This window comes from Megachile rotundata, chromosome 14 (assembly GCF_050947335.1).
Source record: "Megachile rotundata isolate GNS110a chromosome 14, iyMegRotu1, whole genome shotgun sequence".
Classification (NCBI taxonomy): Eukaryota; Metazoa; Arthropoda; class Insecta; order Hymenoptera; family Megachilidae; genus Megachile; species Megachile rotundata.
Genome location: NC_134996.1, coordinates 11,992,612 through 12,020,606, shown reverse-complemented (window position 1 = coordinate 12,020,606; position 27,995 = coordinate 11,992,612). Strand labels below are relative to the sequence as shown.

Below are 27,995 nucleotides of genomic sequence, written 5' to 3'. Positions count from 1 at the left end.
TTGCACTCACATTTTTTGTCTAGCTCTATCATTAGCTTCATTTCATGCTTTTTGCAACGAGGAGAATTTCTGTTCGAGTGACCTGCAAATGTTACTTCAAGTTCTTGACCGATACTAATTGCCGCGTACTGAAAAACGTTATAATTGCATAAACATCCGCAGTCTAATGACTCGAAGCGCCAATAAAATCCCACACGTTTTTGCTGATAAAAATCGCAGCCTTTCCAAGCCGCTCAACGACCTCAAAACGCCGATCAGATCTAATCCGTATCGGTCAGAAATCGAGCCTGTTCGAGCAAAATAACCGTTCGTTAACGAGAACCAGTTTTCGGAAATTAAAAGGCAAAAGCAAAAGTTAAATATCCTAACCTTGACGTGGGTGAAGAAAGTGGTTTAGACAACCTGCAACTTGTACTTTCCGACATTCCCTGAAACAGGAACGTGTCCCTAATTGACGAAGCCCTGGTGATGGATTAACCCATTAGGCATCTTAATACCGAGATTCTAGTTGGAAATAAACGGATAACAGTCCGTTGCTCTTATCTTACTTTCAACCCTTGCTTCGCTATTTGATGCATTCTCTCCTCATTCTTCTATAGATACATTAGCTATAGGAATATATAGATACATTAACTATAGGAATGTATCTATAGAATGTTTGAGTATCTATAGAATGTTTGAATTATACACAGTATGTCGACAAAGTAGCGGAACATTTTAAATTGAAGAAAAATTTAAATTTAAAATTTAATCATTTTCTGACATACTGTTTAGATTTCACTGAAACATCAGTATATCGAATTGCAGTATATATAATTTCTTTGGCGATAGAAACTTTTCCAGGCATACCGGAATCCTCGTTTCGTAACCCGCTGCGGAAGACGTTTAAATGGTAAACGATGTCCCAGCGGTGATTTTCGTAACAGTCTCTAGGGGAAACTCGCGTCCATAACTCAAGACCAGGAATTAATCAAGCGAATCTACACCGCGTGTAAAATTCGATCGTCACTTTCCATTTCCGTAAGTGTAAAACCGTCGGTCATTAATTAACGACACATCTTCGTTACGTAAAACGTATCCAACAAAATTCCACGTGGATGTAGCACGTGTTACGATTTCGATACCGAGAGGATACATCGGATACTGAAACCGAGTCTATTGCGTCCAACTTGCGGTATTTTCCTGTATGACAGCATCGTGAAACTCGATGACGTTAGATACCGATCGGTGACTTTACACTTCCGGAAAGATCGGTGCTTGGCACGGCTGCGTAAGATAAATCGAGAAATAAAACAATTGTGCAATTGACCAACTCATCTTCTATGTTATATTCGCTACATTGTCTAATTAAACCGTAACAATATCCTTCCTGTTCCGAATCATAACTTTTCATATGTGGTCGATGAAAAAATGATCCACATCCTCCAATTGTACCGGTTAAATTCGTACGTATTAGATTGCCGACAAAGGCGGTTCACACTTACGAGGCGCAAGGGATAGTCGCGTGCAACACGTATCTCATGAGTTCTAATCCTGTGCAATCCATTTATTGAAAGCAAACTTCCACGTCACTGTATTCCTTAATCACTGTACCATTAAAGTTCACTTAGCACACTTATTGGACGTTCGTGACAACTTATAGGCAGATGCAAATCTAGTGCACTGTGTCGAATATTCCACATGAAATTGATATTTGGAGCAGTCACGATTTGGAGTAATCAGGCATACTGAAGTATTTGTACTCCACACTCCTATGTCTTCACTTCTACAGATGTCTTCACTTCTATAAATGTCTTCACTCTTATAAATTTTAATCTTCAATCAACAAGATGCACCGGTTCAAAAATATCCAACATTCCCCAAGAACCCCAGCAGATCAATAGTCCCCGAATCCCGCACTCGCAACAGAAGCAGCACGAAAGCAACTCGCGGATGATTCACAGTGAAACACGGAATCTGGGGATTCTCGCGATTCTCGCGCGTCTTCCATCGGCGAAGAACGCGCACGTGGCAAAAGGCGAGCCACGATACTCGGAGTCTCCGGGGCGAATTCAGCGAGCCTTTGTGTGCGGGTCGGCGTGTATGCGTGAAAATGCGTGTTCCCGTGTGTCACGTGGCCCTTAAGGCCGGCTCACAAGGGACGGAAGCAGAGGAGGCCATTGTCGTCGAGTTTGCCGTCCAGCTACAGCCTGCACGAAAGAGAATCGCTGCCAGAGGGTAGTTTATGGCGCGGCACCCCATGGGGGACTGGAGCCCTCGTGCCATGGACCAAACATCTGTCAGTCCCCTCCACCTTGCCACTTTACCCGTACCAATTTCGACCCTGTTTCCCTTTTCTTTCTTTTTCATTTCCTTCGACGTTGGGCCTACGTTTTGAAACTTCTACAAAATTATTCAATCATGCACATCTCTTCATTGAGTTATGATGTAGTTTAGCTTACATCATTTTTGTAGAAGAAATTACCTGGTTACAATGTTTTGTTAGTAGGAAATGATACAATTTGGAGAAATGCATATTTCACATATGTTCACATATGCTCTTCTATAATTTCATGCGTATGTCATTACTGAGTATGATATACATACTGACATACATACATATACATATGTATATAGATATGTATATAACATACATGTACATATACATACACATACATATACATACATATACATACATATACATACATATACATATACATATAACGGTAATGATACAATTTAGAAAAATGCATATTTCACATATGTTCACATATGCTCTTCTATAATTTTATGCATGTGTCATTACTGAGTATGATATACATACTGACATACATACATATACATATATATATAGATATGTATGTAACATATACATACACATACATGTACATATACATACACATACATGTACATATACATACACATACATATACATATACATATACATACATGAACATATACATATATGTACATATGCAGATATACATACATTTAGTATGATATACATATTGCAGCACAATTCTTACTGCACCAGAGAAAAATTATGAAATGTATGTTGCAACACTGCAACATGTCTAATACAAGTATGTAGAAGATTCACACGTGATATTTGGGTGGTAATCACATTCGGTAATCGCCTTTGTGCAGATTGTTATTAGCGTTTTATTATCAATGATCGTTGTTGGGCGTTTCAAGTGTTTGCGGACATCGTAACTGGAAAATGGTAAATGGAGCGAGCATAGGGATTGCGTGGAGACGTGGTGCAAGATGTAATTTGCGTGACGATGCGTGCACGTAGTGCTCGAGGGAAAGGAACGCCGAGGGCAGCAACGTCGAAGCGATTAGGGCGGTTCCGGGAGATGCATAATGCATACGCGTTGATGCATGCTTTCCATGATCGACTTCGTGACATTGTTTCATGGGGTTCCATGTGTGAGGTTGCGAACTAGAAAGCTGATCGCGATATGAAACAATGTGGAATTGAGTGGTAATTCAATGAACAATTGAAGATGAATTTGCGAATAAAAAACAAATTTGTTCAAATTTCATTGAACAAACTAAAAGTATATTAAACTGAAAGTAAACATAAATTGAAAATGTAAAAATTGTATTAGCGAACTATTTTACTTTGCACCGGAAATGCAATGCTAATTTGACGCGCCACCACACCCCATGTGCAACGTGCCCCATAGCAACGTGGTAATTAGAATCGTTTCATGGTTTATTAGGAACAACCCAGCCACGTTTTGGGCGCGTTCTTGCCAGCCAATACAGGGTGTCTCAAAAATGTTGCTCTCAATAACAAACGTTCTATGCAACTGCTATAAATATTTTTTGAACCATTAGGAAACACGATGTAGCAACTGTTTCAGCGAAAGTGCATTATCGTAACACGCGAGCAAGTATCGCTATGGTTAATTGTTCGCGAACGAACACGCAGCGCGTGCATAACGATTTTGCGACGAGCGGCGATGACGCGCGACCTAGCTGCAAATTGCAGGAGGGGTCGGACAATTGGCGGCAATTGACGACAATTAGGGACAGGAGCCGTGACGGTCGTGATTTCGTCGAGGAACGGGACGATGCTCTGACACGGAACGCCTTTTAGATTCAAAGGATCCGACACTTTCGCTTAACGAGAAGCGTGAAGTCGAAAGTTTGCACTTCGTCGAAATTCACAGTTTTTTAGAAGAATGATTTTTGATACAAAATTTTGATTGTTAAAATTATTTAGAACACAGCTGATTTTCAATCATGAATTTCAAACATAGCTGATTTTCAATCATGAATTTCAAACATAGCTGATTGAAATAAGAGATAGCAAGAAAATATTAAATATACTTGAAGAGATACCTGTTACACAATGCGTTAAGAAACCTTTCTTCCCAAGAATTAAAGCAACCTTGACAACCTTATTAAGGAACCCAAAAAAAGCCCCATGACTCCCCACGTACACAGACGCACAATTGTTTCCACAACTTGGAAACCTCAAGAGGAAAGAAACGATCACGTGGATATCTTTATCGACCGCAGCAAGAAGGTTAACTTTGAACGAGGCTAAACGAAGTAACAGGCGAGACTAGCGGTGTCCTTGATGCCAGTTTCTCCTAACAAGGGTTGTCGGTTGGTCCGCTGAAATGGCAATGCGACCAAATGAACATTCCATAAAGGGATGCGTCGATCCTTTCCGAGAAAGTCCGACCTGGAGATCCTCGGGGAAACGGAATCTACTCCGCGGAACAAAGAGGAGACATTTTCAAAGGAACAGTCCGGGGACGTTTCGAATTGTTTCAATTTATTAAAAGACTTCCTTCAGACAAAATGTGCTCGATCGCTTCAGAGACTAAATTCTAAGTTCAATGATTTTTTTCATGTCTCATAGTTAATATCCTATCGTATCCCACAGTTAATATCCCTTTTAATATCACTTTAAAAATGGAAGTAGTGGACTTGAACTCTGTATGTAAGCATCAGAAGAGAAAAATGTAGAAGCTTTTTACTTGTTGATGGAATTACCTGGAACGTTTAGCGAAAAAAGAAGACCTTGTTGTTATTGCAACCTAGGACCGAGTGCAACTCGAGAAGTCAAGCACCGTGTTTCTTGCCATCGATTTCTCGTTCACGTGACTCATTGTTTCGTCTCGAGTAGTCTGCACACGTTTCGCACCTTCCAGGGTGTATGCCGAGGAGATTAGCCGCGTACTTCGTCTCCGTGTTTCCAGAATAGCCGATTAATTTATTTTTAACGAGTATGACATCATGCGCTTGAACCCGTCGTCAACTATGCACCAGGCTAATAAAAGATTCCGTATTCTCGTTTGCATTCGCCGGATGATTATACACGGATAGAAATTCCTGTTTATCAAAGGACAGCTGCAGTATTTCTCGTTCCGCCGGGGTGGTATGAATCAGGATTTTAATATCCCACCTCCGCACCGCCTTCGTGCTCCTTATCGTGCCCCTTTCCTTTCAATGACGTCATTGTCTCGCCTTCTGAAAGACTGCAAGTTTTGCAGGGGACTACAATATTTTGGCAGACGTCGTGCAAACCTTGCGAACACTAAGGCTATTATGCTATGGGTAGGTGCTATGGTCCATCTTTAGGCACCGTTCACAATAATGAGGCTACGAGGATCGATAGCTCTGAATAAGTCACTACGACCTTAACCTCTGGTGTCTCGGGACGTTATAGTGACTTGTAATCGATTATGTTCGTGCCTCACATTCTCAATAATTTAGAAGCTAGCACTTTAGGTAAACTAGTTATGAGTTCCACAAGATGGCCATAGGAACAGTTTTGGACTGAGGATATCGAGACAATGTGACGTCAAAAATACTTGTAATGCAAACCCGAAATAATTTAGAAACTACAGCTATTAATGTAGTTTAGCTATTAAACTATTAATATAATTTAGCATTAATACAGTTTAACTATTAAACTATAAATTACCCCAAAAGATGAATAGATTTTAAAACGCACTTAACGTGGAAGATCGCCATTGTAAGTCCGCTGAATATTCATATGGAATTTCACACCGCTGACAGTGTTTCCGACAATAAAGTGATGTGTAGCACACTCGGCATTGTGAACGGAGCTTAAGGGCGTACGACGATACATACACTCGAGCAGGGAGCTGACAGCTGTGCCCGATAGCCCACATGGCGCTCTTTGCTCTTGTCGGGATGCAGGCCTATCGATTTTATCGCGCAGTTTCGCTAACGAATGGCTGGACGAACGTTGATTAGAAGACAGCGGTTTATCGTTCGTTATTGACTCGTCTTGCCAACTTAAAAGAAGCCTAGTACGTGTCGGCTACTTCGATCGGCTATACCGTTGCAACACCAAAACATTTGCATACGTAAGTTTGAAAATGTTCAGCCTAGTTTGTCTGGTCTACCAAACGACTGAGGTTAGGATGTAAGAATGTGGATATCTCCAAGGACTTCCTATACATTCCGTACTTTCTAGCAACAGCCTAATACATCCAGAAAATGGATTCTGTCAACCTGTCGGGAAGCAACATTGTCGCTTAGAGCAGGAAATCCAGCTTTCTTCGGCGACACGGTAATCTCAGAATGGACAATCAGCATAATGCACAACGAGAATGGGTGGCTCGAAAATCCTCTTAAAGCAGCCTTAACGAGTGAACGACTAGGTGAGGCTGGAGGTGGTTTAATTGGAGCCGCGATGATGAATGGCACACGGTAGGCAGAGCCCTCGAGCTAGCTATCTTCCAACTTTAAACGACGTATCATCCGGAAATTAGAATGAAACCAAGGCCTACCGGTCGAGCAACGCTCGAGGCCCTTGAAATTCGCTCGGGAGAGTTACGATTCTTCCATTGGCGTTTTGCAATCATTAGCGATCGTTTTAATTAGAGACCGTAACGATAGAGTAATAAAGGCTGATAGAGAATCTTCTTTACCGCTAAGTCTTTTTCGATCGATATTCACGCACAGAGATATTAAGCAACCGGTGAAAAGTACCTTCCGTTTTCGGAAGGAAACGCCGAAACTTTCACTGGCCACAGTCGCTTACCAATGATACCGTTGCCCCATTGTTCCCTTAACAGTTACGGCAATTAGATTATGGCTCCGCGTGTGTGGTAACCCGCGCTGACCTAATGAGAGTGTGTCGAAACGCAAATTGTTGCAATTTCTATACAGCACCAATTATTATCGTTATCACGATGAACACAGCGAAAGTTTCTAAGGAATAAATTTAACAACGCGTTTTCGAGCAAGCTTGCGAAACTCCGCTCAAGAATCTTCCTGCGTTCTTCGCTCTTTTTTTCTACCCACCGGACGAGGTTTGTTCTTGCTGCGAGGCTATAATGTGACTTTCAGCGTGCACGGTAGCCAACGGTGAGAAGAGAATTACGATGGCGATACACGGGGAGAAGAAGTACACGGAGCGCTTATTACGATTTTTACTGGCCTTTACGATCGCACAGTCGAACGCGCTATCAAACGCATACCTAACTGTACCTTCAATTGGACACATAGTAGCGCATGGCCACCGAATTTATTCTTGTTTTTAATCGATCGACCCAATTTCGAAATGCTCTTACGGCTTCTTCCTTCCTCCCTCTTTCAATTATATTGTCTTTACGCTCGAGGGGTGACTCTCAGTCACCATTTTATTTAATAATACGAAACAAGCATTTTTTAACTGATTCTATAATATGACACGTGTGATGTACAAACATAGAGAAACAAACAATAGTGGAAATTATTAGTAGAGAGAATTCATTTAATTTTTTAATTAAGTTTTAAAGTTGCTGTTTGCAAACAGTCAAATTACGTTCGAGCGCAAAGGGTTAACATTTTGTCCCTGTGAAACGAAGGTACTGAACGAATTCCCATGTGATGCAATGCAAAAGAAATCCGAGAAAATAAATAATAGAAAAGGGAGCCTAAGAAAACGGCCCTATGCCGCCTCTAAATATTTACAGTAGCCGTAACACGTGTTTCCTCTCATAAGCGTGCCAGTAGAATCTTTTTACTGTTCGTGCTTTACACGAATTTAATTCAATACCTAATTTGTGAGGTCGAACTAATTTCCTGAAAATTTCCGCTGGGACAATGGTGTCCCACAACGTCGCACACGAGTAGCCTACGTGTAGAACTCGTGTAGGTAGTCACTGACATTTGAAAATGTCAGTGGGCCCTCTTGCAATGCGCTGTTTATCATTTGGGTTAGCGAGTCGTCCGCGGAGTCGATATCTGTACCAAAACGGATGGAGTCATGGTAAAACATTTTATCTTTCAAGGTGGAAGCGACAAGAAAAGATTCATGGCCAACGTCGCGGAACATTTTTCTTTCAATAAATTCAATAAATTCTGAACTGATGATTTACGAAGTCTGCACTTGTAAAAATATACGATGGTTAAAACTGACTGATTTTTGGAACCTCTGGAAAATACGCTCCTTGTGGGAGACTTAATTTGAAGCCAAATATTGGCATACTTTCCTTCGGAGATATTTAAACCGTACAATTGTACAAAGAATTTTTGCAATTATGCTTTAAAAATGTTTCTATTTGCTTTCGTTATGAAGCTTAACCCTTATGAAGCTTTAACCCTTCATATTACTAAACGCTGGAATTTTTCTTTTTCCAACGACGCTTTTGTAGATACTTTCTAAATCTTCCAACTCGGCCAATGAATGTGAAAATCTCCCGAAGAATGTAACCTTTTCGTTGAGCGTGAATCCTTAATGCTAAATAGCTTGCTCTTTTTCCTTAATACAGGATTGACATGTTTAACCAACAGAATACTTATCACAAATACATGGACTGTTAATCCACAAATATTGTAAGACTGCAGAAAGGATGTTCACAGTTTGCGAGAGAGCAATTAAAAGAAAGCGTTAATTGAGTGTGCGTGTTCGACATCGAGCACAATGGAAATTCCTTGTAACGTTAATGAAAACTGCTCGAACTCTATCGGTAGCTAAAGAGACGCTAATCAGTGGTTAACGCACGATAGAGACATAACTTCCCTTTCAAATCGAAAGTGTCAGAGAAAGCCGGTAACGTGAACTGTGCTTGCGTAACGAAAGTCCCTTTAGGTATAATATTTGAACCAGGGAAATTCACTTGATTTAGGGAAATTCAGGTGGCATTTTCTTTTCGAAGAAGATTTGCAATCAACCGCTTAGAATTGTATGTAGCTTCGGATTCTTATTACCAAGATTATACGTCCATTCGTTGGTCCTGATTGATGTAACGACTATAATCGTGGCTCGAATGTCGGTGCCGGCCTCGCTAAGCGTCGTTTTAAATCACCCTACTGCTCTCCCATCGGTTCGAGTTCTAAATTTACGACTTTCTCCGGCCAACTTGAACTCGAAGCACCGTTTCGATATACACATTCGTGATAACTACAAACGCACGTGTTCGCGATTCGCGTTTTGCTGAATAAACCACGTTAGCCCGTAACGACGTTGTAACATTGTCTCGGACAATGCCGGCTAACGCGTGCGGGTAAATATATCGAACGATGGTTCATAAGTGGATGATGAGTCGATAAATCAAGCTGGAAAGCGGGATAATTCTATGTATTACGCTGTTACTGATGTCAATTCGTCTTTGTGCGGACCGTTGACACAGATTCCGTCATGCAAGTTTTACGAGCTAATGCGTTACGAATTTGAAGGATCCGATATATGTTCTGTGAGTATCGATTATCCGTAATGTTGCATTTCGAAGTTCCTAACATCGGTTGACCCTTAATTGCCACATTGCTGTACAACTGTAAATGTTCAGATGTTCCGAAAATTCTGGTATGAATATGACATACACTTACATGCATGTATATCACATATGTATGTATCACATGTATGACTTAAACTTGTGTGTCACATATGTGACTTAAACTTGTATGTCACATATGTGACTTAAACTTGCATGTCACATATATGACTTAAACTTGTATGTCACATATGTGACTCAAACCTACATGTTACATATGTGACTCGAACCTACATGGTTCATATGTGACTCAAACCTACATGTTACACATGTGACTCAAATCTAAATGTTACATACATATGAGACTCAAACCTACATGTTATACATGTGACTCAAACCTACATATTACATATGTGACACAAACCTACATGTTACATATGTGACTCAAACCTACATGTTACACATGTGACTCAAATCTAAATGTTACATACATATGAGACTCAAACCTACATGTTATACATGTGACTCAAATCTAAATGTTACATACATATGAGACTCAAACCTACATGCTATACATGTGACTCAAACCTAGATGCTACATACATATGTGACTCAAACCTACATATTACATATGTGACACAAACCTACATGTTACATATGTGACTCAAACCTACATGTTACATATGTGACTCAAACCTAGATGTTACATACGTATGTGACACAAACCTACATTTCACATATATGACTTAAACTTGTATGTCACATACATGACTTAAACCTACATATCATACATATGACTTGAACTTGTATGTCACATATGTGACTTAGACCTACATATCATATATATGACTTGAACTCGTATGTCACATACATGACTTAAACCTACATGTCACTTATATGACCTAAACCTACATGTCATATGATTTAAACTTGTACGTCACACATGACTAAAACCTATATCGGCCGATAAATATTTAACGTCATCAACCTGTCAGGGGTTAGATCCAATGTAGAATTTATTGGAAAATGGTTTCGGAGCTATATCGGTGGAAATTATAGTTTATTTTTGGCAGCTCTAGATAGCAAGTAGGACACGTTCGAAGCAGAAACTTACCGTCTCTCGTAGGTCGCGATCCCGAGACGTCAGGATCCGGTGGTCGCGTCGGGACGCGGCGATCAATAGAAGAGCAAAAGGCACATGTCCCGGTAACTTCTCACGCGGCGATGCACTTCAGCTTGGCGGTCATGCTTCACCAATGCCACGATCTTGTTGACAACCTCGATGTCTCAACAATTAAAATCGACAGTCTGCAGATATGATTTAAAAATAAACTTCCTCTTCAATTTTCAGAATCTTTCTGAATATTGTCGAATTTTTACTTTGAGTACAAATATAAGAATGACTTCAAGATTATGATGGTACTCTAACTCCTTACCCCTTCAAGATTTTACGTCTTTACGTAGCCACTTAATGTAACACTTAATGTATCCACTTAATGTGATGTAACACGTAACGTGACATATCCAGAGATTAATGTTACAAGAATGTAGTATAAATGAAAGTAGGAGCAGGGGGTGGTCCTCCCTTGTCTTCAAGATTAAGTCTTCAAAATAGAGTATCCAGAATGTCTAGACGTCACGCGATCTGAACCTCAATGAACCTCTCCCTTCGAAACGGGAGTAGGAAATTATGAACGACGGTCGAATAGGCGTTGGTTAGGTTCACATCGTACACAGTTCAGAGGTAGAAACTTCCATGAGAGATTGATTGCGAGATGAACGACAAAGCATGAATAAACATCGCGATGGAAACGAGATCAGTCGTCGCGACGCTGGCGTCGATACGAGGAACACGAGAGCCGAGAAAAGTCGGGACACTGCCATCGGGTAGACCGACGACCCGGTGTGGTTCTCCTAACACGACGACGCACTGCGCCGACGTCGCGACGTCGACGACGTCGTCACCTAGGCGACCACGACCTCTCGCTCTCCTCCGCCTCTTCTATCGCGGAGGGTGGATCGATCAATCGAAGTCGGCCGAGTACAGCGCTCTCCGAGATATCGAGATGTCGAGAGGGAGGAAATGCACTTTTTCTTTTCTTTTCGATACTTTGGTATCGTGTTCCACGCTTCGACGAAACGGTAACACTATTGTCACACATTTCTCTTATCGGACGCTTGCTTCAATTGACATTTGAAATTTTATGAAAGGAGGTTGATTCGAATAATCACACGATGAAAGGGTTGATTACGTAGATTTACTGTTCACACGATATCGTGTGCATGCATGCTTAGAGTTTATTGGCTCAGTTTAAAAGCAATTATACATACATACAATTATATGTACATAGGTTCAAAATATATTTAAACCCATTACGTATGGTTTTATAAAGCGTATTACGTGAACTAACATTTTTAGCGAGAACACATTTTCATATCAAATAGCCGAATATCGATCAAAGCTAAATAGACAGAAAATCGATGACACAATCGATAACCTCAAGTACCAAAAATCAAGAAGGTTAAAATGGTGAAAAATGCCATAAAAGTGTACGCTCGAGTGAAGCCCGAGAAGAACAGGAAGAACGTGCTGGTACATAGTCAAATATACAAAGCTAACCCCTATTTTTCATTGTACATTCTTTCTAAAAGAATTACCAAATCCATCACCGTCCCAAAGAAAACGTGGAGGAAGATTTCCTGTTTCTGGTAACACCGAGCCAAAAAACGAAAGAGTACCCCGACAATCGAGCGGAGTCATGGAATTTCTCGTGAGATAGCAAAATTAATATTTAGCTTTCATAGATGCGAATCGGGTACTACTTTCAGTTTCTATCGGATATTCGAGGAATCCACTACGCAGGAGGACGTGTTCAAGACCGTTGCTCAACCCGTGGTGGAAAGGTAAAAGGAATCGTATCGTTCGTTAATTAATGAGAATATAATTCACGATCTTCATTCAGATGCCATTTCTATTAAAGTGCCCTCGATGGCTACAACGGCACCATCTTTGCTTATGGACAGGTACGCTCTAATTATATTGCCATGATGGTTAAAATTTGTAAAATTGAATTAGTGAAATTGTTTGGAGAACAGCAAAAGATTTTGTGACTCTTCAACTAAGTCTAAAATATTGTGGCAGTCGGTAAACGCTCTAATTATATTGCCATGGTACATTTGTAGAATTAAATTAGTGAAATTGTTTGGAGAACGTCAAAAGATTTTGTGACTCTTCAACTAAGTCTAAAATATTGTGGCAGTCGATAAACTCTCTAATTATATTGCCATGGTACAACATTTGTAAAATTGAATTATTGAAATTGTTTGGAGAACAGCAATAGATTTTGTGACTCTTCAACTAAGTCTAAAATATTGTGGCAGTCGGTGAACGCTCTAATTATATTGCCATGGTATAACATTTGCAGAATTAAATTATTGAAACTGTTTGGAGAACAGCAATAGATTTTGTGACTCTTCAACTAAGTCTAAAATATTGTGGCAGTCGGTAAACGCTCTAATTATATTGCCATGGTACATTTGTAGAATTAAATTAGTGAAATTGTTTGGAGAACAGTAAAAGATTTTGTGACTCTTCAACTAAGTCTAAAATATCGTGACAATCTACTGACGTCTATATCTAACAACAGATTAGTGATAGATGTGTCTGTGTCACATAATATGTGTCTAACGTGCAACATGGACAATCTACTCTACGTAACGTGGCAATATAATACGTTTATTTATGACATAATTTTGAGAACCTTGCAGACAGCAAGTGGAAAGACATATTCCATAACCGGAAGACGTGAGAGCGTCGAGCAGCTCGGAATCTTACCCAGAACCCTACTGCACCTCTTCGAGGCGATAGAAAAGGTAGCATTACTGTTAAGTGTGATAACAGAATTGGTACAGAGCCCTTCTCACAGCGCCCAGAAAACGTCTACTCGGTCGAGGTGGCTTATCTGGAGATTTACAACGAGAATGGCTACGACCTGTTGGATCGGAAGCTGCGAGAGGTTACGAGATTGGAGGATTTACCGTAAGAACCTATTTCCACAAAGTGCATTTCTCTAAGTCCAGTTATAATTCAAACGTTACCTAATATTTCTGAAAAGTCAATTAATTGATGGTAACATTTGATAAAGAAATCCATCGGTTAGTGGTTAGTATTTCCATCAAGTATTTTTAAAAAGTCTTAATTGACAGTCTACTGTGCTAACAGGAAGCTCGGTTAATTCGCTATCATGCAGGTAATGGTAGGTTTTATGAGACGAGGGAAATTGACGACGTAACTCGATTAATTAATGAAGATCCTTCGTGTTTCTAGACGAGTAGTTGTCCAGGAAGACGAAATTGGTCGACTACACCTGAAGAATCTGACCTTCCACTGCGTTGCAAGCGCGGAGGACGCTTTCGAGCTGCTTGCAGTGGGCGACGGCAATAGGTGAGATAATTTGCAATGGTATTGTTGTCTCGAACCTGCAACATGCGTGGTCGTGACCAGTTTCTAGAGTAATTTAACCCTTTCAAAGAATTTTTTCGAGCTAACTTTCAAGCGGAAGTGGTCGATGTTTATTTCTTCTTAATCGTAGGATTGTACTGAGAGAAATTACGACTTTCTTTAGATTAATGGTTATATAATTTAGGTATATAAGTTAATGTTTAATAAGATTGATTTGTTGGAAGGGTCACTGTGGAGACTCCGATGAATCCAGAGTCATCGAGATCGCACTGCGTCTTTACCATCGTAGTCTGCACGAAGGAGTTCGGAGCCGACGAGTATAAGCGAGCGAAAATACACCTGGTAGACCTTGCTGGGTTCGTATACTCCCGCTTTGATCGACCGAAGGTACAATGGCAGCTTAGGCTAACCTCGTGTAGGGCAGTGCTGTACTGACAGAACCTCTGGAACTAACTGTATGGAGCTATAGAGATTTGCATTAATCTTCTCGTCATTTTTAACTAAATTTGTTCAAATGTAGTTGCTTAGGAGTTTCGTACAAACTGACTGTTATTATGGGATCATTGAGTACTTTAATTCAATTTTATTTTCAAAAGATAATTTCGTCAGAGTATATTCATCATAACATGACTATTAACTATTGACTACTGACTGCTAGTATAAAACTATTGTATTTTCAGTAATTAACTAAATATCATTTGCTTGCAAAACAGTCTCACCACATTCAAACGGTGCTTCAGTTTTGGTGAATTTATTTCAGTACAAATTTTCAGTAATTAACTAAATATCATTTGCTTGCAAAACTGTCTCACCATATTCAAACGGTGCTTCAGTTTTTGTGAATTTAGTTCAGTACAAATTTTCAGTAATTAACTAAATATCATTTGCTTGCAAAACAGTCTCACCACATTCAAACGGTGCTTCAGTTTTGGTGAATTTATTTCAGTACAAATTTTCAGTAATTAACTAAATATCATTTGCTTGCAAAACAGTCTCACTCAAATTCAAACGGTGCTTCAGTTTTTGTGAATTTATTTCAGTACAAATTTTCAGTAATTAACTAAATATCATTTGCTTGCAAAACAGTCTCACCATATTCAAACGGTGCTTCAGTTTCTGTGAATTTAGTTCAGTAGAAATTTTCAGTGATTAACTAAATATCATTTGCTTGCAAAACAGTCTCACCATATTCAAACGGTGCTTCAGTTTTTGTGAATTTATTTCAGTACAAATTTTCAGTAATTAACTAAATGTCATTTGCTTGCCAAACAGTCTCACCATATTCAAACGGTGCTTCAGCTTTTGTGAATTCAGTTCAATAGAAATAAAAGAAATAAAATGAAATAAATCAATGAAATGATTAACATCCAAAACGACCCACTTGCCAACAATTTTTCCATGCTTTCTCATCGCCATCTGCGATGGTGGCGAAATTTCGTAACGGTACCCGATTTTTCAACGAGATCTCCTCGTAGGTCCGAGCGAGTCTACAAATGCTCGATAAGCGGCACCATTCTAACCGAGGCGAAGCACATTAACCTGAGCCTACATTACCTGGAACAAGTCATAGTGTGTCTGGGTCAGGAGAGCGCGGGTCACATTCCATACAGGTGCTAAATTCAAGAACCCGTAACTATTCATTCACTACATGCTTCTACTAGTCATTGTATTAAATTACTTTCGTTATAATTCCTTGTTTACTGTTTACTTGCTGTGGTACACCGTTATGTTGACTCGAGTGTGCCTCGACTAGGTTCACATAACGTTGTGGATATTTAGCTGATGGCTATGTAACTTTCTGTTATGTTATTATTTTTATTTTTGTTGCATTATGTTAACTTTGCTTTTACTGTATTAAGTTATTATTTTGTTTAGTATTCTTTTATAAAATCTTTCAATGATTCATGTAATGTGGACAACTGTATTAGCTAAATAGCTAATGGCAACATAACTTTGTGTTATGTTATTATTTTTATTTTTGTAGCATTATGTCAACTTTACTTTTACTGTGTTAAGTTAGCATGTTGTTTAGTATTCTCTTATAAAATCTTTCAATAATTCATGTAATTTGGACATCTGTATATTTAGCTAATAGCAATCTAACTTTCTATTACATTATTATTTTTATATTATTATAACATTTTATTATACTAACTAAGTTACGTTGTATAGCAATCTCATACAAAATCTAACAATGTCATAAAAATGAAAGAGATTCAAAAACAGCTTCAAAGACAATAGGTACTTTCTTATTTGAAAAGTGACCCATTTGAATGGTGACAGTCAAACTTGACTATCATTAATTGTCAAATTATGAAACTTTCATTCTTCTTTTTTAACAACTGTGACACTCTTATTCTTATCATCTTATTCTCCTATCTTTTATTTTTCAGGAACTCGCTTTTGACATCGATTCTCAGAGACAGTCTAGGAGGAAACTGTTTAACCACAATGTTAGCCACCATGAGCATCGCCTCCTTCAATCTAGAGGTGATCCCCTAACCACCCCTTAATTAACTTCCACCTCTTAACTTAACATTTCCTGCACATCAGGAGACCCTGTCCACCTGTAGATTCGCCCAAAGGGTAGCTCTCATCAGAAACGACGTGAAACTGGTCCTAGAAAAGGACGTCAACAGCGAGAACGCCTTACTAAAACTAGAAAACGAGAAGCTGAGACAACAGATTAAGGAAATGACGAAGAACACAGTAAATTTCTTGGTGCTTTAATTACAAGATCTGAAGTTTTAATCGATTTTATTAATAGGAGCTCACCGCCGAAGATAAGCGAAATCTTGACTCGCAGATCAGAAACTTTTTAGAAGCGGACGGGCAAGTTGAAGTGGGAAACAATGTCAAGAAAATTGAGTATTGTTTCGAGAGTTTTAAGAGGGTCTTCAAGTTGAATAAAGATAAGAACGGTTGCTTGAAGAAGCTGGAGTATTATAAGGATCTGGTTATTCAGAGGGACAAGGAAATTTGTATCCTATTTAATATTTGTTATCTACTTTGTAACTGTTCTTATAATTTTTGTCTACTTTTTTATTTATTTATTTTCTTTGAGTATTTTCCTGAAGTCTGAGTAGCTTTGCTGATTGATTTGATGAAGAAGGGAAAAGAAGGTTACAAACTCAAGTATCCATAAGTATTCTTTCGTTATTAATAATATCTCGTTCGAATAATATCTCACTGAATTTTCAGATTCGACAGAAAAAAATTTGGAAAACCTAAAACCTGTTCCTAAAACAGTTCAGACGACAGACAGTTCAGACATCGACGTTGATAAAATTAAATTAAACCTAGAATGCAATGGACTTAACAACCCCCGTAAGATCAAATTAATTCTACAAGCTACATTTTATTTTAATAAATTAAATTTCAGCATCAGAAACCAGCAAAATTGCAATCGATAAATTTCTGACCGCTATTCCAAAGAAACCGAGGCCCAAAATTAAATTGCCAAAATGTTTGGATCAAAATATTGATACGAATGTTAGAACTGCTGATTCTGATCAGATTACTATCAGATCAATTTGTAATGATATCTCGAGACCGAATTTACCTTGCAACGTTATCAACTTGACTCTGAATTCAACCGACGAACCGAGTCAGCAATCCTTCCGCAAAAAGGAACGGGAGAAAGCGAGGAGGCAAATTGAGGCTCCCAAAAAGAAGTCCGAAGTGAAGCAAAGTACAGAACCGAGTGGAACTCCCATCTCTTCCGAGTCGAAAGAGAGAATAGAAATTTTGGATACCGACACACCGTTCTATCAAAGATTTTTAAATTCGAACGCATCCAAACCTTCCATGACTGAAAATTTGGCGGGAAGAAAGTCTGAGAGCGCGAAGAAAGAAATTGAGGCTCCCAAAAAGAAATTCGAAGGGAAGCAAAATACAGAACCGAGTGAAACTCCCATCTCCTCCGAATTGGAAAAGAAAACAGAAATTTTGGCTACCGACACACCGTTCTATCAAAAATTCTTAAACTTCAACGTCCCCAAAATCTCCAGTCCCTCCATAACTCAAAATTTGACCGAAAGAAAGTCACAAAGTGCACCTAAAATAGAATCCACAGAGAGTAAACTATCTCGAATAAATTCCCAACAGGATTACAAGATAAATCCCAACGAAGATAGCATTGACTTAAAATTTTTAGAAAGACCCGATAGAAGGAGAGAAAACGCAGATATCGATCATGTAACTCACACAAAAGTCGGTAGCAATTTACGAGATATCGGTTTACCACATAGAAACGAGGTGGAAAATGAGGCAAAAGAAAGTCACTCGAGAATGTGTTCCTCTGATAAGATAGACAGAAAAACGAGCGAAAAGAGAACTAGTATTTCCAGTTTCAATACAGAAAAATGCGAGCGGACGAAAATTATGAAGGAAGTCAATGAAGCTACGAATTACGAGAAATGTTTTACAGATTCGTTGCCTTTAACTGGTGATCCAGAGATCGATGAGGAGATTATTGCTTTTTATAAGGCAAAACGGTCTGGGGGTACTTATTGAATCTTGAAAGAGTGAACTATAGCTGTAGTTTCAAGTGTATTACAAATATGTACAATAATTATAAATAACAAAGTTTATGTTCTTTAATTTCATTAAAGGACTTGTCCTACACTTTAGGACAGGAGAGCTCCATGTCTAGTTTTTCACCGTGCATGTCTGCTTCTAGAATCGTTAGACGATTTTCGTGAACCAATGCGAGACAGTGTCGTTTCACCACGTTTGTGTATTTTCTGATTTTTAGGGTGAATATTTTGTCAACGTCCATTCTTATGCTGTCTCTGTACAGGAAGCCTTCAATACCTACGAAGAGAATAAATGAAGTTTGCAGATGAGAATATAGGGTTATTTAATAAATGGATGTACATTCAGTGTTGAGGATATTATAAAATTATGTACTGTGTGAATGTATTGTACATTATTATACAGGGTGTCTCACAACTAGTGTAGGTCTCTGGGGGGTAGCTGACGTGATTTTAAATAAGGTTTCCCTTTGCAAAAATGGGATCTGAAACTCCGATTTGGAATTATTAAGGAAAAACACGGATCAATCAGAGCGCGTGGTAAATACAATGCGTAGTAAATACAACGCGTGGTAGATATAACGCTTGGTAGGTGCAGCGTGTGGTAAATACAACGCGTGGTGGGTGCAGCGCGTGGTAAGCAACGCGTGGTGGGTGCAGCACGTGATAAACAACGCGTGGTAAGTGCAGCACGTGGTAAATACAACGCGTGGTAAATATAATGCGTGGTCAATACGACGCGTGGTAAATTCAATGCGTCGTAAATACAACGCGTGGTAAATATAATGCGTGGTCAATACAACGCGTTGTAAATTCAATGCGTGGTCAATACAACGCGTGGTAAATTCAATGCGTGGTAAATAGAACGCGTGGTAAATACAACGCGTGGCAAATACAACGCGTGGTAAATACAACGCGTGGTAAATACAATGCGTGGTAAATACAACGCGTGGTAAATACAACGCGTGGTAAAGAACGCGTGGTAAATATAATGCGTGGTAAATATAATGCGTGGTAAATATAATGCGTGGTCAATACAACGCGTGGTAAATGCAATGCGTGGTAAATATAACGCGTGGTAAATTCAACGCGTGGTAAATTCAATGCGTGGTAAATACAATGCGTGGTAAATTCAATGCGTGGTAAATACAACGCGTGGTAAATACAATGCGTGGTAAATACAACGCTTGGTAAATACAACGCGTGGTAAATGTGTGAGACACCCCGTAGATTAAATTCATACCTTTATATTCATAAATTCGGAGATACATTCCGTTCTCAATAAAGATTAACAGTGTTTCAATATTTCCTTCGAAATTAATTACAGTGAAGAATGTTGGTCTATGTGTCTTTATAGTTTGAAACACCTTTCGTTTTGTTCCGCTAATCTTATAAATCTGAAACGAAAAGATATTAGTATTCCAATTGCAAAATTTTGAAATTTTACTCACAAATATATCTTTGCTAATTTCTTCGTCGTAGTACAGTATCATCTCTTTCTGCAGTAATCCAGCCTTGAACTTCAGAACATCAGGCTTCGCATCTTTCTCAAAATCATTACTATCAACATTGTACTTATAGATCTCAGACTTTCTGGCCAGCAACATTTTATCTCCATCGAAAACAATTTTTAAATCATCTGGTGAAGACAGACTCTCGTTCAATCCTACTGATCTCATCTGTTCGTTACTCATCATCCTCAAAAACGTGTCCCGATTGCTATTTACATTCTGACCGAAGTCTAACACGTGCTGCAAAATAAATACATACACAATCTTGCATAATTTTGCAATTGTATAATCTTGCAATTTTTATAGAATGTGATTGTATAATCTTGCAATTTTCATCTTCAACTATGATTAACACACCGTGAACGTATCGTTCTCCAACTTCCACAAATTCGCAGAGCCTCGTCCACACAAATTAGGTCCGGAAGCCAGGAAAAATAAAATGTCCTTGTGTCTGATGGTGGACCAACGTTCCACTACTCCAAAATCTGGAACATTTTCTATCAACTCGAATTTTGTTCCTGTATACACATATGCGTGCATGTGACACGTGGTGAAGCTTAACATCATGTAGTCTCTGTCCTCTAACTCGAAGTAGTGAACACTGACTATCTTGTTGTCGAATTCTATGATCTGCAGGTAGTCGAAGGCGTTGAATTGGTATATTTGATTTTCGGCGTAGTATTTGAGGCGTTTGAGCTCTTCACATGTGGTTTTCAATTTTTCCTGAAAGGCATATGTGAAATATGTTGCATATGAATAGGGTTAGAATTACAGAATTATGGAATTGAAGAATGTTCTATAGGATTAGAATTAAAGAATTGTAGAATTAAAGAATGTTATGTTACATAATGACATGAAATATTATGTTACACAGTGAAATACTACATATGTTACACAGTGACACGAAATACTACATATGTCACACAGTGACGCAAAATACTACATATGTCACACAGTGACACCAAACATGTTACTCTATTATATAAAATATTGCTACTCTAACTTCTGTGCTAAACTTCTGAAACCATACTTTTTCCTTTGTCAACACAGCATCCATTTCTGCATGTGTCTTCGCCAACACATGTGATATCTCAGTGATGTTAGTTCCATTCACAATATCGCTCCCAACAGCTCCCTTCTGGAAGTAGACATCGCCTCGCACGGTCCAGGTACCGGAAACCACTTGTCGAAGAGGGCTGTTCTTCATGACAGCCACCGCCTCCCATCGTGCAGGGTCTATGCCGTTCAAGTAGCCTAATGTCCGAAGACTCTTCTTCAAATATATCGGTCTCTCGAATATGAAGTTTCCTGTGAAAAACCATTTTCTATAGACACCTTTGAATGTCCAAATTTCTTCTTAATTTAAGTGTTTCAAATAATCTACATTTTATTGTACACTATTGTATATTTTATACATACATAGACACCTTTGAATGTTCACATTTGTTCTTAATTTAAATGTTTCAACTAATCTACATTTTGTTGTAAATTATTCTATATTTTATACATACATATATTTTAAAGTGACCGATATAACAGGTCTGTATATATAATAATCTCAACATAATAATTCATAATAAATAACCCACCTCTCAAATCGCCTTTCGAGTTCAAAGAAATCATTCTGCTTGGATCAATGCCATTAAGATGTGCATTGAAATCACGTCGCATGCGAACGTGACCATGGAAATTGAAATGTCCTGTTATGTTCTGGTTCCCATTTACCTGAGCAGAAATAATCTCATACGTTCCATCAACTTCATTTCTATACAACATTATTATGTTTTACCATGAACGTGGTTTGCTGAACATGCTTCAAATCTTGCCCATTAATTTTTCCTAGTATCTCGATGTTCTCCACGTTGACTGTTCTGCATCTCAGAACGTTCACAGGTATAGCTTGATCGGTGTGCAAAGGAATTAACAAACTCATATCGATGTCGTTAATCTTCCCCGCTTGGATGTTCGACAGGAACGTCACGTTCGTTAGCGTCATAGGCTCTGCAAACCCCCAAATTATTGTTTACTTAACACTAAACCTACTAGCATGTATACTTAACTTCAAATTAAAAAATAAATAAATAAGTACACACATTTATTCTTTATTTTGATGAGAATCAATGCTGATTTCAAGGAATGTACTTTAAAAAAATATGTACCTTATAATAAAAAACTTGTGGAGCATTTGACCGGTTTGATAGTGTAATCTCATTTTACCTGTAATGTAGGCGGGTTTGTTCAAGTGCAAAACGCTATGTCGCAACTCGTCAACGTCGATTCCCATGATGGACTTCGTTTCGAAGCTCTGTTTGACTGTAATGTCGCCATTCACAAGAATTCCACCCTTAAAATTAATTTTGGATTTGATCTTAAATGGTTTGTCGATGAACACAGCCTTCTCCCAGAATCTCTTCAAGTTTATGTCGTTCAACTTATCGTGGACAGTGATCGAATTCTCAAAGGTGACAGAGTTGAACACTTTCTTCCCTGATATGGTGACATTATCTTCATCCTTGAAGACTATGTCTTTCAAAAAGCTATTAAAGTTTTTCCCCTGAATGGAGCCATTCGTGTATAAGTTTTGGATAGTGACGTTGCCATTGAAATGGACATCTCCATTTAATACGTAGGTGTCGCCCACGAGTTTGAATCTGTCCATCAAATCTTGGAACGGTATGTCGTTGATCTTCCCAGTCACGTTGAATTTATTGAGCACCGTGATGGAACCTTTAAAATATTAATATACAATTTCAAAACACAGAACTCCATTGTTACATCAATAACTACATTGTTCCAAAACTCACCATTTACAACCACGGGTCCTGTCAACACCTGTTCCTTGCTGGGGTCAAACAGCATCTCTATAGGTCGCCCGTTCAGCATAGTTGTCTCGATCACGCCACAGTTAACAACATCGAAAGTTTTATGTCCATCAACCTCTATATTCGTGTCCGTTTTCATCACGGTATCAGAAACGAATTCAGAAAAATTTACACCGTTCACTAAACCTAGAATAGTCAAATTTCCAATGGAGACGCCATCTTCGAAAATGATGTTTCCGTTCTGGTCTTCGTTGTACCAGTCCACCACCGACTTCCCGTTTACCGAATTCGCTTTAATCACTCCTGTCACACGAAGAGACTCCAAAGTAACGTTCCCATTGAAAATTTCTGATAACATCGTTAACAAGCGATTGGTTTTCTCATTGATTTCGTTGATGGACATCCCGTTTATGAAGGATGCGTTCAAGAGGTCGGTTTGTAAATTCTCAACCTCGTATTCGTCCACATTCGAAGAATAGTTCTTAACAAAATTTGAAAAATCGACGTCGTTTATTGAGGAGGGTATAATAATATCTGCGTATAAATTCTCCACTGTTAAATTATCGAAGTGCACATCCGTCTCGTTTAGCTTCCTATGGAAATCTTCGTAGGACACATTGTTTATTTTATCGAACGTCAAGTTCTCTACTGTGATCGGTGATTTAAATACTATGATCTTCTGCAAGCAAGAGTCTGAATTTTCCTTGAATAGGTTCTCCAATTTTTCGATTGCTCCAAACGTCACGTTTCCGAATGTAACGTCCGGTAATATTTTCACCAAATCTAAAATGTGATGTGTACAAATCTAGATGTGTAGAAAAGATGTCTATATATTATTGTGAGAAAGGAATTAAATATTTACTTGGAAATTCTTGCTCCGTGTCCAAAGTCACATATTCGTCCATCGGACGTTCGTTGACCAATCCAGATGTGATGTGAAGAGATTTCATTCGAACGTCGCTCAAGAACGTCTTTGTCCCAGTAATTTCAACGTTCTCCTCCGTTTTTAGGAGAAGATCTCTAAAATCGAATAACTGTTGGTTCATGAAGAAGTTGTCGAACGTCACGTTTCCCAAAATGTTCAGACTTAGGAACGTGACGTCGTTGGAGATCTCAGATGTTTCGTTTAGTAACAGATTCTCTTCGGTCCATCCGGTTATCTCGCCGTCTATCTGCAATTAATAGTAGGTTTAGGTACATTTCTTATGTAGCTATCTTTACGAAATACGTCAAAATGATGCGTAAACATAGTATTAACCCTTCTTGAAGACTTCAGAGAAGTATTCAGAGTACTTTTACTGTTCTGATTTACCTGTATCTGGTCGTAGACCGACAAGTCCTCGAACGTGATCTCCTCTTTAAGAACGTTGTCTCTGTTCAGTATCACGAAGTCCTCGAAATCTATATCGTTCAGGGTGTTCACGTTCTTCAGATGATGCACTGTTAGTTTATTGAACGACTTCACACCTGTTATGTTTGCGGATCTATCGTCGGTTAGCACATACTCATCAGGGTATGGGAGACCATTCACTATGTCCACATCAAAAATATCAGCGCTTAGCGTCTGCAATTAAAATTGAAAACAGGACATTTATCCCTTGCCATTTATTTGTTAGATGGATCAGTCAAAACTATTCATAGCTATAATAAACAAACAGTAAAAATTAAAAACAGGACAATTAACCCCTTGCCATTTATTTGTCAGATGGGTCAGTCAAAACTATTCATAGCTATAATAAACAAGCAGTAAAATTTAAAATGTGATTATTTTATATCTGATCCTTGATAACACAAATTATAGACTTAAATTTGAAGTTGAAGGCTATTAAGAATTTGAGTAAAATTTGTTATATTTTAGCTGTGAGTGCGTCACGAGTTAGACTTGTCAAAGTACAAGGAGTGAATAATCTTTGAAACTTGTAATCTAATAGTAATCTTTTAAACTTGTAATCTGATAGTAATCTTTGAAACTTGTAATCTAATAATGCTCTTTGAAACTTGTAATCTAATAATAATCTTTGAAACTTGTAGTCTAATAATAATTTTTGAAACTCGAAATCTAATAGTGATCTTTGAGTACCCCTTCGATGACAGTGTTCCCAGGAATAAAAGCCGGCCGATCAATCCACACAACGTTCTCCATCAACCTCTTCCAATCAACACCATTGATCGTCTCAAATAATAAGTGCTCCGTCACATGTGCTCTATTTATTGCAGAGAAGTTCACATCGCTGCAGTCAAACACCGAATCCGAGAAACGTATGTTCTCCACAGGTATACCATTCAAGGAATAAATTGTCAGGTTCTCAGCTTCGACCGAAGAGAAGGTCTCGTAAGATTTGACATTGTCATTCACATTGACATCATTAATGTAATCCACGCTTAGATCATTGACAGTCAAGGTACCCGTAATGTTCAGATTTCCGAATATCTCTACATCGGAATCAAAATTTAACTGGTTCAGATCGGCATCCTTCAAATTCGAATCGATTTCTTCTAATTTTTCTTGTAAGTCGTCTAACTTTCGGGTATAAGACTTTACATCGAATTGTAACTCCTCTTTTGTTAATTTTTTGGAACCTATACTGACGGAATGGTATGTCACATTGTTAGATAGAACTGCATTAGTCGCGTTTAGTGAACTGATATTCCAGAATCCTGTGATCACCGGATTCTTTAGGTAGCTTTCACTGATACGAGACTCTGTTTCGTCGAGAATCTTCTCTTGCTGATACAACGTGTCCTAGAAATTATATTGATTAAGTTTGGTTAAGCAAATACCTTTAATTTAGAGACTCGTTTAGAGACTCACATTCAACAGACGTTGTACAATCAACAATTTTTCTATACTATACTGAACAGGGTGTTTCAGTTCCTTCAGCTCGGTGTGGAACTTCACGAACTGATTACCCGCAAAAAATCCGAATTTCGGAACCGGTGTGATCGTTGACAAATTAAATTGATCGAGAACATTGCTAGGTAGATGTATCCTCTTGTAGCTCAAACCTTGCCAAGCCAAAGCAATCACTGTACTATTTTGTAACTGAAGCAGTAACAACGATTCCTCTCTATACGTATCCAATCTTATATCTCTGACCCAATAAATATCTGAAATGTCTATCAAAAAAAAAATTAGACAATTGTCCAGGTAAATTAAAGGTCTTCTTACCAAAACTAGGTTCAGACTCTGTGTTGTACTGAAATTCCCCTTCGATGAAGTGAAAGAGTCCAGCTTCAGGTCCGGATATCGCCAGGAATTGGAGATATCCACTTTCGAAGCAGGCGAAGTTGTTCAGATTGTGGGATTTTATTGTTTTTAATTCTTGGAAGGTGTCTCCAAAGATGGTACCCTTGTATTCGAATAGGGAAATTTCGTCCTTTCCTTGGAGGGCGATGGAGACGCTTTCGTAGATGGAGCAGACTTGGATGTCGACTACTTTTGGCACGGAGGTTGTTTGGCACAACCTAGATTTGAAGAGTAGAGATTTGAAGATTCTTAGAGATGGAAGAGGCTTTTTGGAGAAGTTGGGAAAGTTGAGATGTGTAGTTTTAGTGAAGAGTTGAGTGGATTCGAGTTTGAGTATGAAAGTGGACTAGTGGACTGGAGTTTGTTCAAGTGGACTAGGTGTAATTAGAGTAAACCCAGTTTGACTATAGAGTCAACTTAACTTAATTTAAGTAGACTAGGTCCAACTTGACCAAATTCACTTCAACTTGACTTGACTCCATTTAGCTTAACTCCAGACTCAACTCAACTTAATTTAACTGGACTTGGTTCAACTAGCCTGAACCCACTTCGATTTGACCCAACTCCACTTAATTTAACTCCAAACCAAATTTGACTTAATTCAACTGGACTAGGTCCAACTATACTAAATTCACTTCAACTTGAACCAACTCTTAGTTTAACTCCAGACTCAATTTGATTTAATTTAACTGGACTTGGTTCAACCAGTCTGAACCAAGTAAATTCAACCGGACTAGGTCCAACTAGCCTGAACCAGCCCAATTCAACTTGATTACCTCCATCCCCATTAAACCCAATTTAACTTACATCCAATTCAACTTCTATCAACCCAACTTAACCACATCTTACCAAAAGTGAAAATAATCGTTCAAAAAATCAACGCTGAAGCCATAAACATCAACAGTCGAATAGTGCTGTCTAAATCGTATTTCTTCATCAACCAGCAACAACAATTTATTCCCATCTTCCTTCTGAACAAACTCCATATCATGTACATGTTTCTGTACCGGCCACAACCAGAAAGACTCAAAAGAGTCTCCATCAAGTTTGTACCATTGCAAGGAGGTTCCATTGTTCGATTTCACGCACAGAACGACGACCACGGAGGAATTTAGATTAATCACTTTGAACGTCAACACTTCTCCCTGGACACTCAAATCCACATTCTGAGCGATTTCAACATTATCTAAATTTAATTTGTACAGCGATAGGGTGGATTCTTTAGCGCAGAAGAGGTAACTGGTGTCATTTGTTTGAAAGAACTGCCAGTTGGCCACTTGTGGTAAAGTTGGATGTGGATGAATCGAAATGTCCTTCACGATCAAATCTAAAATTGAGTAATTGAGTAAAATGAAATAATCTAGAATACTAGAATACTAGAATACTAAAATACTAAAATACTAGAAGTGTTAAGTGATTAAACTATGAATTTATACCTTCTCTGTTCCCAACTCCGCTGTCGAACTCGTACTCCATCCAAATAGGAGATTCATCCTCCACATGTCGCAGAACTCTCCTCGAGTTAGCTTCAAGGAACTCATCTATCGTTTCCACCGATTTTACAACGCTCAATCGAAGAAGGAGAACCAGAAAAATTCGACCGACCGAAACCATTTCCATCTAAGATCTCGCGATTTCTGAAACCGTCCGTGACATTCGAGCGATACAAAATATTTTCGCGACCTCAGTGATTCTCAACTGTTTACAATATTTTGCCTCAATTTCTGCTTCATTTGTGCACGTA

The 27,995-nt window shown here is 38.6% G+C and overlaps 3 protein-coding genes across 4 annotated transcripts in view; 1 reads left to right on the top strand and 2 right to left on the bottom strand.

Moving 5' to 3' along the window:
- The window catches only part of DAAM (disheveled-associated activator of morphogenesis-like protein), a 41,020-nt gene extending 29,549 nt beyond the window's left edge, over nucleotides 1-11,471 (bottom strand). Inside the window, exon 1 of one of the 2 annotated variants that reach the window (XM_076539837.1) lies at nucleotides 10,789-11,471. The gene's annotated coding sequence lies outside the window, so the exon portion shown is untranslated. Of the gene's footprint in view, nucleotides 1-1,484; nucleotides 2,232-10,788 lie in introns of those variants that run through there. The other variant, XM_076539838.1, reaches the window with a different exon arrangement.
- Nucleotides 11,472-11,607: 136 nt separating this feature from the next.
- Nucleotides 11,608-19,055, top strand: LOC100883200 (kinesin-like protein KIF6). The gene is made up of 15 exons (XM_012296858.2): nucleotides 11,608-12,267; nucleotides 12,327-12,445; nucleotides 12,504-12,578; nucleotides 12,656-12,698; nucleotides 13,443-13,547; nucleotides 13,601-13,713; nucleotides 14,002-14,118; nucleotides 14,361-14,492; nucleotides 15,612-15,746; nucleotides 16,530-16,626; nucleotides 16,690-16,845; nucleotides 16,904-17,117; nucleotides 17,223-17,258; nucleotides 17,338-17,463; nucleotides 17,519-19,055. The coding sequence occupies exons 1-15, from the start codon at nucleotides 12,202-12,204 to the stop codon at nucleotides 18,649-18,651; spliced, it is 2,667 nt and encodes an 888-aa protein (XP_012152248.2). The 5' UTR covers nucleotides 11,608-12,201; the 3' UTR covers nucleotides 18,652-19,055.
- fs(1)N (female sterile (1) Nasrat) lies at nucleotides 18,669-27,898 on the bottom strand. The gene is made up of 16 exons (XM_003700028.2): nucleotides 27,688-27,898; nucleotides 27,101-27,578; nucleotides 26,174-26,469; nucleotides 25,817-26,121; nucleotides 25,085-25,747; nucleotides 24,317-24,568; nucleotides 23,867-24,176; nucleotides 22,987-23,787; nucleotides 22,400-22,909; nucleotides 21,972-22,183; nucleotides 21,772-21,907; nucleotides 21,213-21,490; nucleotides 20,540-20,905; nucleotides 20,123-20,422; nucleotides 19,915-20,068; nucleotides 18,669-18,951 (listed from the first exon to the last, which is right to left on the bottom strand). The coding sequence occupies exons 1-16, from the start codon at nucleotides 27,869-27,871 to the stop codon at nucleotides 18,758-18,760; spliced, it is 5,439 nt and encodes a 1,812-aa protein (XP_003700076.2). The 5' UTR covers nucleotides 27,872-27,898; the 3' UTR covers nucleotides 18,669-18,757.
- Nucleotides 27,899-27,995: the final 97 nt, after the last annotated feature.

Bases quoted from the DNA above. Each gene is read 5' to 3' on its own strand.
- LOC100883200 (XM_012296858.2), top strand. From the start codon at position 12,202: ATGGTGAAAAATGCCATAAAAGTGTACGCTCGAGTGAAGCCCGAGAAG. The intron at 17,118-17,222 runs GTATCCTATTTA...AAGTCTGAGTAG, and splicing joins TCAGAGGGACAAGGAAATTT to CTTTGCTGATTGATTTGATG. The intron at 17,259-17,337 runs GTTACAAACTCA...CTGAATTTTCAG, and splicing joins GATGAAGAAGGGAAAAGAAG to ATTCGACAGAAAAAAATTTG.